The 12,631-nt window shown below is 34.0% G+C and overlaps 1 protein-coding gene across 1 annotated transcript; it reads right to left on the reverse strand.

The window, feature by feature from the left end:
• Window positions 1-701: 701 nt before the first annotated feature.
• On the reverse strand, window positions 702-9,437 carry LOC126979829 (chromobox protein homolog 1-like). The gene is made up of 5 exons (XM_050829390.1): window positions 9,212-9,437; window positions 6,466-6,585; window positions 3,914-4,109; window positions 2,568-2,674; window positions 702-2,049 (listed from the first exon to the last, which is right to left on the reverse strand). The coding sequence occupies exons 1-5, from the start codon at window positions 9,305-9,307 to the stop codon at window positions 1,993-1,995; spliced, it is 576 nt and encodes a 191-aa protein (XP_050685347.1). The 5' UTR covers window positions 9,308-9,437; the 3' UTR covers window positions 702-1,992.
• Between the last annotated feature and the right edge of the window lie 3,194 nt (window positions 9,438-12,631).

Here is a 12,631-nt window from a genome sequence, read left to right on the forward strand (position 1 = left end):
TTTATTATACCACTTTTAGGTCCATTAATCAAGGCACAGTCATATTTACTTGAAATAAGGTTTATTTTACCTGTGTTTATAATAATTTTCTGATTAAGTTTCTTATGGGGACGAAGCATTCTTAATTTTACCATTGCTTTTAGTCTCTTTTAGACTAGAGACTTTATTAAATTGAGTCTCGTGCCAGATTTTGGTGTGTCAACATGTCCTGAGGATGCCTCGTGTAGAGGCGAAACACGTATCGAATTGTTTAAAGGACAAATATTGGCGGAATTAACACTAATGAAAACTCAAAACATTTATATTTTAAATTAGTGTAAAATTTTAATACCCCAAAACCTGTGGTTTAGGTTGGTCCACATTGAACGTGAAATGTTAGCCAACAGAAACGAAGAAGTCTCTTAGAGTCACCCGTAGTGTGTACCTATGCTCTCGCATACCACCAATATTGTATAAGCTATAGTACCTACTCCGGATGTTAAAGTTTCTATGTAGTCCTTTAATAAAAAGACAGATCTTTACACTCTTAGCTTCATTATCACACTCTCGTTGCACTATAATGACCATCTTGTACCTACTATAACTTTTATAAGATTACAATTAGATGTTTATTTATTAACTAATTCAACACTATGAATTATTAGTGAATGGTTATGCTATTTCTTAATTATAACACAAGTGAACAAATAAAACTACTAAAATTGTTTATAAGATTTTTATTACTATATTAATCCGTCATAAAACGTAAAGATTAAAAGCGCTATCTGAAAGTCCGATCTTAAATCAAATAAACAAAATACCATTCGTAACAATAAAAAAATTTGAACTTTGTGTTCATATCTTAAATAATAATTTGTTCACTAAGTGAAAATGAAACTTAAAATCCTTATGGAACAAGTCCGCACTTGTTCTATCAGGATTTATGCTAAGTGCAATGTGTTTATTGACACCTGCTCCTAACTCACTCCTAAAATAATAATTTGTTGATTGAGAACAAATTAAAGACACAGATATTATTATTGACTTTAAGTTATGCTATTCAGTTTGTAGAAAGTGAATTAAGTATATAAAATTATCTCACTAGACTATCCATAGGTATTATATGCGCCACACATATTTTATATGCACATGTTACCGGCCAAATTTTATTGTCCTGGGCCAAACTGACAACAGAACTAGGATATAAGTTTTCCTGGGTTACCAAATCTTATTGTGAGTATTGCGTTGTGTATTATTTTTTTAAGTAGCTTGTTTTTATTGAAATTTATTTTTATTTAAACCATTATTATACCTAAATAACTACAAAGTAGTGTAGGCCTGGGCTGTACCACTAAGAGACACTGATTTGACCAGTAACATTATATATAATAACTTAATCTAATTAATGAGTAAAACTCATGTCTATCTCTAATACATTAAACTTATAATTTATTCCTACATGAATGAGTGGGGTCACCACTGCCTGTCTCATACATCCACAGTGCTATTAATGTATGAATGTTGAATGGCTGGCACTACTTTTCACATTGTTACTCTTTGCCAATGGAAGCCAGCCAGAGTGGTGGCATGGCATATTGCATAATCAACAAAGAGATATTTTAGAGTTTAATTTAAAATAAAAACCAAAAAGCTAAACAATGTTTGGATGGTTGAGGTTTGACACATGTGACCCCATCCTACCATACAACTACAGTGAGTCAAAATATTATTAAATGAGTTACAAGAATCACTCTCACACTACTACACCAATAACATATATAAAGAAATCCTGACTGGGGCTCCTAAACAAGTGTTTAGTTGAAAGCTACCTCAAATACTGCTAAATAGACAAAAATAGAAATTACAAGTTATAACTTACAGCTAATAAAAAGTATTAATGAGGTTGCCAAGTCCTAATATTCCCCCCAGTGCTGGATGTATACGAGTGTCGAGTGCACAGTTGAGGGCGCGGCGCTCGAGGCCGCCCGCGTCTCACCAAGCACGGGCCGACAGTCATTCTGACTCCGCCGGGTTGTGCCAGGTCAGACGCTCTTCGTAGAACGCAATCACCTGCACGAGGATGAGTTATAATCAACAACCAGTAAAATAACAAAAAGCTGCTACAACAATTGATCAACATGATGTAGGGGCGTATGGCGAGATGGTGGGGGTCATTCCCATTCACTTTGGTCACACTATACATTTGTAATCAAATTAAAATTGTACGGAACCCTCGGTGGGCGAGTCCGACTAAAAATCTATAGATCGCTGGTTCAAATCCGGCTCGAAGGACCACGATATACGGTTTTATGGTTTCCGTACAGGTTAATTTACGTTTGTTCATACATTAAACGAGACATAAGAACAATTGGTTTATAGAAATAAGTCTAAAATTGTCAAAACACACCCGGAAACACAACGGACCGATTCAAGCTGGAACGTGTGAAAAGGACAAAAATGTGGAAATACGGCAGTCGCTGGCGCAACCGAAAACATTCAATGCTAAAGACTTCGTAGTTAGGACTGCACGTGTCGCTAGAAGCAAGTGTAACGCGCATGCTCGTTGTTTGCAAAGCCAGACAACATACCTCCTGAGGACACTTGACGTTGGCGACCTTGGCCGGCACCAGCTCCGCCTCGTCGGTCTCAGACCACTTGATGAGGAACATCAGCTCACCCGTCGCATCCGACGCGCCTGTGCACACCACGTGTATCATCAGAAACCGATAACACTAGATATAGATTTACTCTGTTAGCTGGTGCCAACTAATATGTCTATATGCAAAATAATAAGTTATTAAATAAATGAAAATTAAAGCTCCTAACTGTGTAAAAATTAAAAAAGGATTTCTAAAATGTATTTCTGTCCTACTCTATACATTGCTTGACATAATTAAAAATAGTACAAATAGGTACTAGGCTAATCCAAGTCACAATGTAATTTTTGACCAGATGTAATGATGATTATAATATGTGTGATTAATAAATTTTTGAAGTTATACTTATTTAGGCGCGTTATAAAAAGTGGTGAGTGTGAAATTTTTAAGATGCTCGCGCATCACTGTAACACAAAACTTACAGGTTGAAGTTGGTTCCTAAAACTTCCAGAAGTTTGCTTCATTCGTTATTTATTTTTGGTTTCTTGGTCCATTATCCTAATAATTTTCCTAACAGGCAAAGGGTTCAAGCCCATACAGCCGTATTCATAATTAAATAATTAATTGTCAAAGCCATCTCTGCAAGATTTTTACAAAATTGTTCTTTTTTTTATGGAATAGGAGGACAAACGAGCGTACGGGTCACCTGTTGTTAAGTGATCACCGCCGCCCACAATCTCTTGCAACACCAGAGGAATCACAGGAGCGTTGCCGGCCTTTTTTCTAAAAACGTAGAATAGTACGAGGAATAAATCATTACTCGTGTGCATACATAAGTAAACACACACACTTTTTTTTAACAACTATTTTCATAGAAAATTAAAATATTTTTAAAATTAGGACCCCAAAGGCTAATAGAATTGGAATACGTTTACATTAGTCTTTAATTTTTATTCACCGTACATGTTGTATCTTAATAAGATAAAATTTTTATAAATGAAACAAGGATACCAAACTTAGTTTTATTTTTAAAAATTATTAATCGGTTTTTCACAACCGACGTTAATAACAGTTCGGTATCTGTTGTTAAAATAAACAAATTAAACAAGATGATTCAAATCAACTACCTTTGCGCTGTTAGATTATTGTAACAAGAATTAATTTCTCAATAGTCAAACTCGCAATCCGAACTATTTACATTTTTTTATTTTTTGAAAGAGGCAACCAGATTCATTTTAGCATACAACTCATTTTTTGTACTCCATACAGTTTTTGATGAAATAGGTATAAAGTTATTAATGAAAAATAACAAAACTACTAGCTTTATTTCAACTTACCTATAATCTTTTCAGCCTTGAATCCTTTGTCAAAGCCACAAATAACTTTCTCATCTTTCTTTTCACGTCTAGAGTCCTTGGGCTCTTCAACAGAAGACACGCTAGTAGCCCTCTTTGTCTTCTTTCCACTGTTGGTCTCCTCGCTGAACTCTCGAACGCGTTTCTTAGTACGGTCTTCAGGTTTCTTTGGTTTGGACTAAAGTGTAAATAACGGCAAAAATATTTTTATTATGTGTCTTCGAAAGCACAGCAATGATATGAAGAAGCAGTCCTATGATTCTGTTAAAGACAGGAATATCAGCCATGCTTAGTCTGTATATTGAGAATATGTTCGGCCCTTTCTTTTAAAGAAGATTGACTCTCAACGGGACTTCAGAGGGGGGTGCTTAAAATATTCCATAGAGAAATGGGCTCAGTTAGGAGCATACCAGTTCATTTTAAATTCAATAGCGAGCTACCTACCGCTTGCCTTTCAGAAAGAAACCCCCTCTGAAGTACCCAACCTAACATCTTTTAGAGTGCTTAGGAACCAAAGTTTTCCCGGAAATGACAAAAATGATTCAGGAGTTGAAAAACCAGGGCATCTTAGGAAAAAACTTTAACATTGGACCCAAGTTTCTTTTCAAGTGTTTCTAATACAGAAAACCTATGCACCCAATTTTCAACCTCAGGGCTCTAAACAAATATGTAGCAACAAATCATTTTTATTTAATATCACAAATGGACATAGTAAATTTTCTTCAGACAAACGAATGGTTAGTGAAGCCTTAACCTTCACCAGGCTTACTTCCATTTGTGTGTCGTGGAGACTCACAGAAGGTTTTTAAGGGTGGCTTACAATGGAGAAATTCTCCAGTTAACAGCACTACCCTTCGGCCTATCTTCGGCACCCCGTGCGTTTGCAGTGGTTTCAAACTGGGTGTGCGAAATCCTCAGGGTTCGGGGCATACACCTATTAGTATACCTAGACGATTCCCTTCTAGCTTGTCAGGACAGATCCAAGCTAATGGCTCAGGTTGCGGAAAGTCTGGCCATCTTGGAATCACTGGGTTGCCACATAAATTACCAAAATCGGTAACACGAGTTAGAATATTTGGGCCTCGTCTGGAACACTCAGATCCAGACAATAGCTTGGCCCACTCGGAAAATTCAGGGTATAAAAACCTCTCTAACAAAAATTCTAAATCGAGGCATCTGCTCGTTAAGAGAGCTTCAGAGTTTGTTGGGCAAGCTAAACTTCGCCAACTATGTGGTCCCCCGTGGCCGGCTTCACTGTCGCAGGGCACAGCTTTTCCTGAAGAGATTTCTGGTTCAAAAGGGCCTGAAAAGAGCACTATGTCCCAGAGTGCGAGAGGACCTGCGGTGGTGGTTGGATGCAGTCCAACGCCACTACACAAGAAGGAAATAACGCATTTCTTGACTACAGACGCAGCGGATGTTGGCTGGGGAGCAAATTTAAACAGTCAGTACCTTTCAGGCAGATGGGCTACAGGCCAAAAACTCTGGCACTCCAACATGAAGGAGATGTATGCCATTTTTGTTGTCATAAAGTCTCAGGGCACCGTTACAGAATGCCCACATTTTAGTTCAATCGGACAACAGGTCCTTGGTAGCATACATTAGAAATCAGGGCGGAACTCGCTCCTTAAACCTTTTTAAATCTAACAATAAAATTAATGGAGCTGACATGTCGATTGAAGATAACAATGTCAGCTTACCATCTACCACAGGAAACCTAAACGGCATCGCAGATTGCCTGTCAAGGGGAAAGTCAGTTCCCGAGTAGCATCTGTTACTACCAGCCGCGGAGGCAATATTCAGGCAGGTATTGCCGAAATAGATCTCTTTGCAACAAGAGACACAGCTGTAGTGCCAAGATGTGAGTCTAATATAAAGTAAAAAATAATAGTTAATATGAACTATTATTTTGTAGTCCATATGAATGTTAAAACATAACATTCCATTGTCTTAAATGTTAAATCTTAAAATTTATTAAACGAAATTTTCTATCACATTGCATCCATGTGTTTTGTTATTTCTGATCACCAGCAGATATCAAACAGGTCTTCATATCATTGCTGTGTTTTCGAAGACATATAATATGACTGTTTTGCATTAAGACAAAACAGGTATTATATGATGGAGAAAACACAGCAATGAAGCAAGGACCTTGCTGATGATGAAGACTACAATGGCGCCTGATAGCGAAACTGGTGGTAGTGCTTACAACACCCTATGGTGAAAGAAATAGGAAACATATTCTCAATATACAGACTAAGTATTTCTGATATTCCTGTCTTTAACAGAATCATAGGACTGCTTCTTCATATCATTGCTGTGTTTTCTTCGTCATATAATACCTGTTTTGTCGTAATGCAAAACAGTCATATTATTATTATTTATTTATAATATGCTACTCATAAAATATGTAAGTGCAATAACTGTGTATTTAGAACATACCAACATTTAGAACAACCAATATTTCAATAATTATTAATTATGTTGTTATGAAGTGTGAAAAAGGGCCTAGATTGTTTGAACAAATACAATACCTCTTTTTCTTTCAAATTATCTTCAAATATCTTGATGAGTTCTTCACACTCTAAATTCTCTACTGGCTCCCAAGTACTATCTTCCTCTTTGTAGCCTTTCCATTTGAGCAAGTATTGTACCTTAAATAGATAAATTATACAAATATTTATAAATAGCACTAATCATAAAAGGGTTAGAACACATCCAACAACACATTTAAGGAAACATAAAATACTATATAATATAACTATGACAAAATTAATAATATTCTGATAATATGTACTGGTTCAGGGCCAATCAACTATTATTAGTTAATGCCTTAATTTGCATTAAGTAATTAGATAACATTACACTTGTCGAGATTTTTGACCTATATTTTATTACATAGTCACTTACTATTGAATTGAATTCACACACATTAATTAGTGTGTCGAAAATAAATAATAAATAAAATTAGGAAAAAAAATATATATAGTATAAAAGATGCGGGACTTGAACCCGGAAGTTGTAGAGGAACATACGGTGTTCTGTACCGGTGCTCTAGCCAACTGAGCTAACCGTTTGAGTGATATATCATAATAAAATCTTGTATGCTTTGTTCAACTCTCAGGTTGTGGCTTCATCTACAGGATCCACTTTACAGTTGATAACCTGCTCAATCCCAATATTTGCATATTAGGAAATTGACTTGAGATGTCGCTTTTGTAAATCTAATCAACTTGTTACGTTTTTAAAGTGATAACTGTCACTTCTAGGATTAATAAACAAATAAAACTTTAAAAACAAAATTTTATGAACGATGTGGCGCTCAAACCTACAACTTTTTTTTGTGTATTTATCCTAGAAGTGAGGGTTATCACTTTAAAAGCATAACAAATTGAATACATAATAACTTGGAAATTTAAATTTATTATAAATACATACAAAAATTAATATGATTCTTTAGTTTTATGAAAGAATATGATTAACCAAAAAAATATTTTTCTTTATTTATTTTTTTTTCATTTCTCCTTCCCCTTGGATTCACTCTCTTCTCATCCATTCTACTTTACCTATTATTCTCATTTTGAAGAACCACAAGTTGAAGAGTTAATACAATAAGTATATCACAGTAAGAATGTTTTAATAAATTATGACAAAAATATTTTTATATATAATATAGTCCAAAGTTTAACAAGAGTTAAAAAAAACATGTGTAAGTAACATGTTTTCACATAAAATATTTTGATGAGACAGCACTAAAAAAAAGTACCAAAGAAGTACTTACCAAATCTATCAATGTATGAATTAATAATAAAACGTAATAGTACCTAATTTATATATTAATATTTTTTAGCTAAATAAGACATTTCGTTGCACAAAATACCTACTGCTGTAGTGTTTTTGGCATAGCCCATAGAGTAAAAATTGTTATTGTACTTCCAATAACAATTCAATTGATTAGCCTCATAATTTATTAAGTTTTAACTACTGATTTCAAATAAGGACTGTTAGAAGCATCTTTTACATTGCATGTGTATGGCTGCAGCTTCTTTGAACAATAGATTGTTTTTGGCTTATCACTGTCAGTACTTTACTGATAACACCAAGGAGATAAGAATATAAGTCTATTATTGTGTTGAAACATAAAATATTTTCAACGGAATACTGAAAATTGGTACCTCATGGGACATATTTTATTTGGTGTTGCTAATGTAGTAGGCATTTGGATTTTTATTTATAAAATTCCTCCAACAACACTTTTATAAATATTTTTATTGATTGTTAATGTGTGTTTTGATACACAAAAGAAATAAAGCACATTTCATTATTTTACTTGTAGATAGGTATAACCTATTTACAATTTATAAATTTACCAATATGGTCATTTAAGTAAAATAACATGTTACAATAAACAGTCCCAAAACTGGAAAAAAATAAATAAAAAAATGTAATATTAAAATAAATGCCTCTTATACTCTTATAATAAAATACATCCTAAAAATGATGTACTAGGTGTGTGCCTTCACTACTAGTAAGACAAGATGTATGAAATGCCGCACTGCAGTTATTTCCCTTTCCGAGGTTAGCAGTGAATGTGTTAAAAGCAAACAAAAATGTGGCTGTGGTACAGAAATAGTTGCTGACGAGACGGCATCAAGCAAACAAGCATCACAATGGTAACTTCTAGTTCCCATTAAATACCCAACAACTTGTAACTACATATAGGTACCAATCTCTCATTAAGTTGTTATAAAGTTTGTATCTGAAGAGAGGAGAATATTATGCTGTAGGTCATTTTGTGATACGATATCTTTAACACACCTTACTTTGACAGCCTAAAGAAAACTTCACTCTGGTTGCCTGGAGTGTTTATTCCTCTTTTGTTCTTCTGCCAATTTTATCTTGTCTTTCTTTTTTTGAGTGACATGCAGATATGATCAAAAATTTAGTAATTTTGAGCAACATGAATACTTTGTTATGTGGTATATTTATTTACGTAATATGGTCACTACACTATCGATACTAAATATTATTTAATCGATTATTGCATGAGCAAACACGTAAGGTTACAATACCCTTTATATCCTAGTACCTACTATAGTACCCAATTTCCAGACGGTCCCTCCCTTTCCCTGAATCAATAACCACCATGGTCTACTCTGACTTCCGACGTTCCAGGAATGAAAGTGTGATTGAGAAGTGTGGTGGGCGTCATTACTCATTACAAAAACATTACAATACAACATCATCTTGTGATTTCTAAGATATCCCGGGTATACTAACCTTTCCTTTCACAGTTCTCTTATTTAACACCTTTTCAACCACATACTCCTCCTCACTTGAGCCATCAGTAGTTTCGGTTTTTTTTTCTTTTCCCATCTCTAATAATTACAGTTATGAGTTTAAAAACCTTAAGCTTTGTGAGACAAGTCGTACTCACAACTCAGCACAAGCACTCTAGCAAAACAAAATGGCGATCTTAAAGCGTTAGGCGAATGGCAAAGAGTATAATAATATATATTATATAGGGAATGGCAACTGCGCACTGGCGAGTGGTGACCGAAGAGAATTTAAACATGGCGACTGACTGATTGCGGTGGCGAGTTCCGACTCGAAACGCCGGTTACACTCTATGATACATAAAAGAAATAGATATGCCATTAATGAAATACTGCGGCTGTCACTTTATCCTAAACTAAACTTTCATCCATAATAAAATATAAAATATTTTACCGCTGAGATTATTTGATCCCCCGTCCTTGCGATGTTTCGGTTCCGCAATCACAATAATTCAACCACTGCTCCAATGACCGTCTGATGATTAATTTGAAATAGCCGAACTATAATCAGCGATAAGTATATATCTTTCATCCATAATATCAACGATTGTCTGGCCACGTGTCCTGATGCGAGTTTAATATTAATTTATATCCATCCCTAGAAAAATGCTCAACGCCGCTAAAAAAGTTTTCACTTCAAATACATCCAGATTTGAATTGAGAAACTGGGTTTAAATTACCAACTACATGGGATCTAATAATTTTAATCCTTTAATGTCAAAACTAAACATTAATATAACACATACCAAATAAGTAAGAGGGCACAGGTCAGTTTTGTGAAAAGTCAACTGTGAACAGCAAATACCACCTAGGCCATGAAATGAAATTTGCAGTATATAATAACAACTACAATGACGTCAAACTTGTATTAGCTACTAAGCTAATGAGACTAGTGATGCAAAAAAATATATTATTTTATTAATAAATTACAATTCTAGCGCTTAAAAATAAACAGAAATGAATTATTTGGAGAAAGCATTAAATAATATTAAGACCTAACATACAAACCCTACTTACCAAGTCATAAAATTAAGAAAAACAATAACAAACACTCGAAAAGTTAAAGATGGGGCTCATCAAACTTAGCCCCAAAAAAAAAAAATTTTTTCTATTTTTGAATTTTCAATATCGCATATCGTTAGATCGTATTTTGTTCTTAATTATTCGCTATAAATAATTGTTTGTTAAACGCCTACTATTTGGTTCTGGCGTTGTTTTAACTGTTCTAACATAACCTAACCTAACCAATTTTAATGAATTGCAAATTTTTTTTTAAATAAATAAATCGAGAACAAACAAATGTTTATAGAGAACAATCAAGAACAAATGGCGAACTAACGATGTAATAAAAAAAAAATTACAAAATAAAAAAAATCGGCTTTGATCAATATTCTTTGTCAATAGTGTTCTGTGCTATGATTACGATAGGTATTCTTGAGACTTTTGGCGGGAACCTCAATTGGCGCGGATTACAAAAATTTTTGAATTTTAATTTTATATTAATAATTCAAGTATTTCTGTTATTTATTTATTTAATTTAGGTACAAAAACGATTACAAAGTAAAACATGTGTAATATAAAATAAAAATAAAGATATTATCACTATAAAATTGTTAATCTAACTATTGTACACAGCGTTATATTATTTACAATCACATTGAAAATATGTAAGTACAACTAATATTTGAGTTCTATGGTACAGTGCTTCTTAATTGTTATTTTAAAATTATATAAACTTTGATTAAATATGTCAATTTCACAATTTTTAATACTATTATTATACTAAGAGCAGAGTATCAGCAGTAGACTATGAGCAAATCAGTGCATTCACCATTATTTAATATAAGAAAACAATTTTATAAATTAATTACAACTTTTTATAAGCATGACAACGTAATAACTGCTTTGTAGTCATAGTAACCAAAAGTCACTTATTTCTTCTTCTATGAGTAAGACCTCTATGATACTCCCCCTCACGATGACTTTCAGGTCTGAGTGACGCCTATCATCTTTAGAAGCTTTAACAATCTTGGTTGTGGTAATGCCTTTGTAAAAAGCTCTGCCTCCATATGCTCTGTGTCCTTGTAACGGATGGTCACTAATTTCTTCTGGACACAATCCCGTATAAAATGTTCCTTTATGCTGATATGTTTCGATCTCTTACCAGTCATTTGATTGTGCTGCTAACATCTGTGCAGCCAAATTATCATTATAGATCGTAACAGTTTGTTGAAAAACTCCAATATCTTCCAACAGATATTTCAAGTGTAAAGCTTCCTTCGTTGCTTCTGTCATCGCCATATATTCGGCTTCTGCTGTTGACAAAGCCACTGTTCTTTGTTTCTTTGATGCATAACTGATAAGGCCACCACCATACTTAAAAATATAACCGGTATATGAACGACGGTCAACGGTACATGCCGGCCAGTCAGCGTCAGCCATGCCTGTTAGTGCCATTCCTGATTGTTTATATCTGATGGTTACATTCTTCGTTCCTTTTAAATAACGAATCACCCTTTTTGCAGCTTGCCAATGTGTATTATCAAAACATGTATTATATTGGCTTAAATAACTAACAGCAAACATTATATCTGGTCTTGTGGCTATAGCGAGGTCCATTAGAGATCCAATTAACATTTGGTATGGTATATTCTCCATCTCTGTGAGTCCATTACCCTTCTCCAGTTTCAGACCAGTCTCCATGGGCGTTGACACTGGCTTACATTCAGCCATGTTGAACTTATTTATTAAATTTTCAATATAATTCTGTGACAATGTTATTTCTCCCCCTACATGGGTGAATTGTATGCCCAGGCAATGATGGAGTGAACCCATATCTCGTAACTCAAAAACTTTTTGCAGTTTTGTTTTGACTTCTCGTAACAACATTTCTGATTTATATGCTAGTATTAAGTCATCCATATAAATGTTTGCAAACAGCTTTTCTCCTCCTTTTTCTAATATATACAAGCAAGGATCCGCTGAAGAATTCTTAAATCCGATTTCCAACAATTTCTCATGTAACTTTAAGAACCATTGTCTTCCTGCTTGTTTCAAACCATATATGGCTTTGTTTAGTTGACATATCCCATTATTTTTATATCTATTTATATCTAAAAGCATTTCTTTTGCTTTTTTAATCAACTCTATGTCTTTTCCATGTGTAATTATGTATTTTAAATATTTATCCAGATTTTTCGGCTTCTTCATATAAATTTGTTCATGAAATCGCCGTTTAAAAAAGCAGTACACACGTCTAGTTGGGAAAACTTAAATTTGTTTTCAATTGCATGTGCAATAAGTATTCTAAGAGTACTCATTTTTGCAACAGGTGCAAATGTTTCAGTGTAATCAATTCCTTCTT

The sequence above is a fragment of the Leptidea sinapis genome, chromosome 4 (assembly GCF_905404315.1).
Source record: "Leptidea sinapis chromosome 4, ilLepSina1.1, whole genome shotgun sequence".
Taxonomy (NCBI): domain Eukaryota; kingdom Metazoa; phylum Arthropoda; class Insecta; order Lepidoptera; family Pieridae; genus Leptidea; species Leptidea sinapis.

Bases quoted from the DNA above. Each gene is read 5' to 3' on its own strand.
- LOC126979829 (XM_050829390.1), bottom strand. From the start codon at position 9,307: ATGGGAAAAGAAAAAAAAACCGAAACTACTGATGGCTCAAGTGAGGAG. The intron at 6,586-9,211 runs GTTAGTATACCC...TATCTATTTAAG, and splicing joins AGAGAACTGTGAAAGGAAAG to GTACAATACTTGCTCAAATG. The intron at 2,050-2,567 runs GTATGTTGTCTG...ATCCTCGTGCAG, and splicing joins ACGTCAAGTGTCCTCAGGAG to GTGATTGCGTTCTACGAAGA.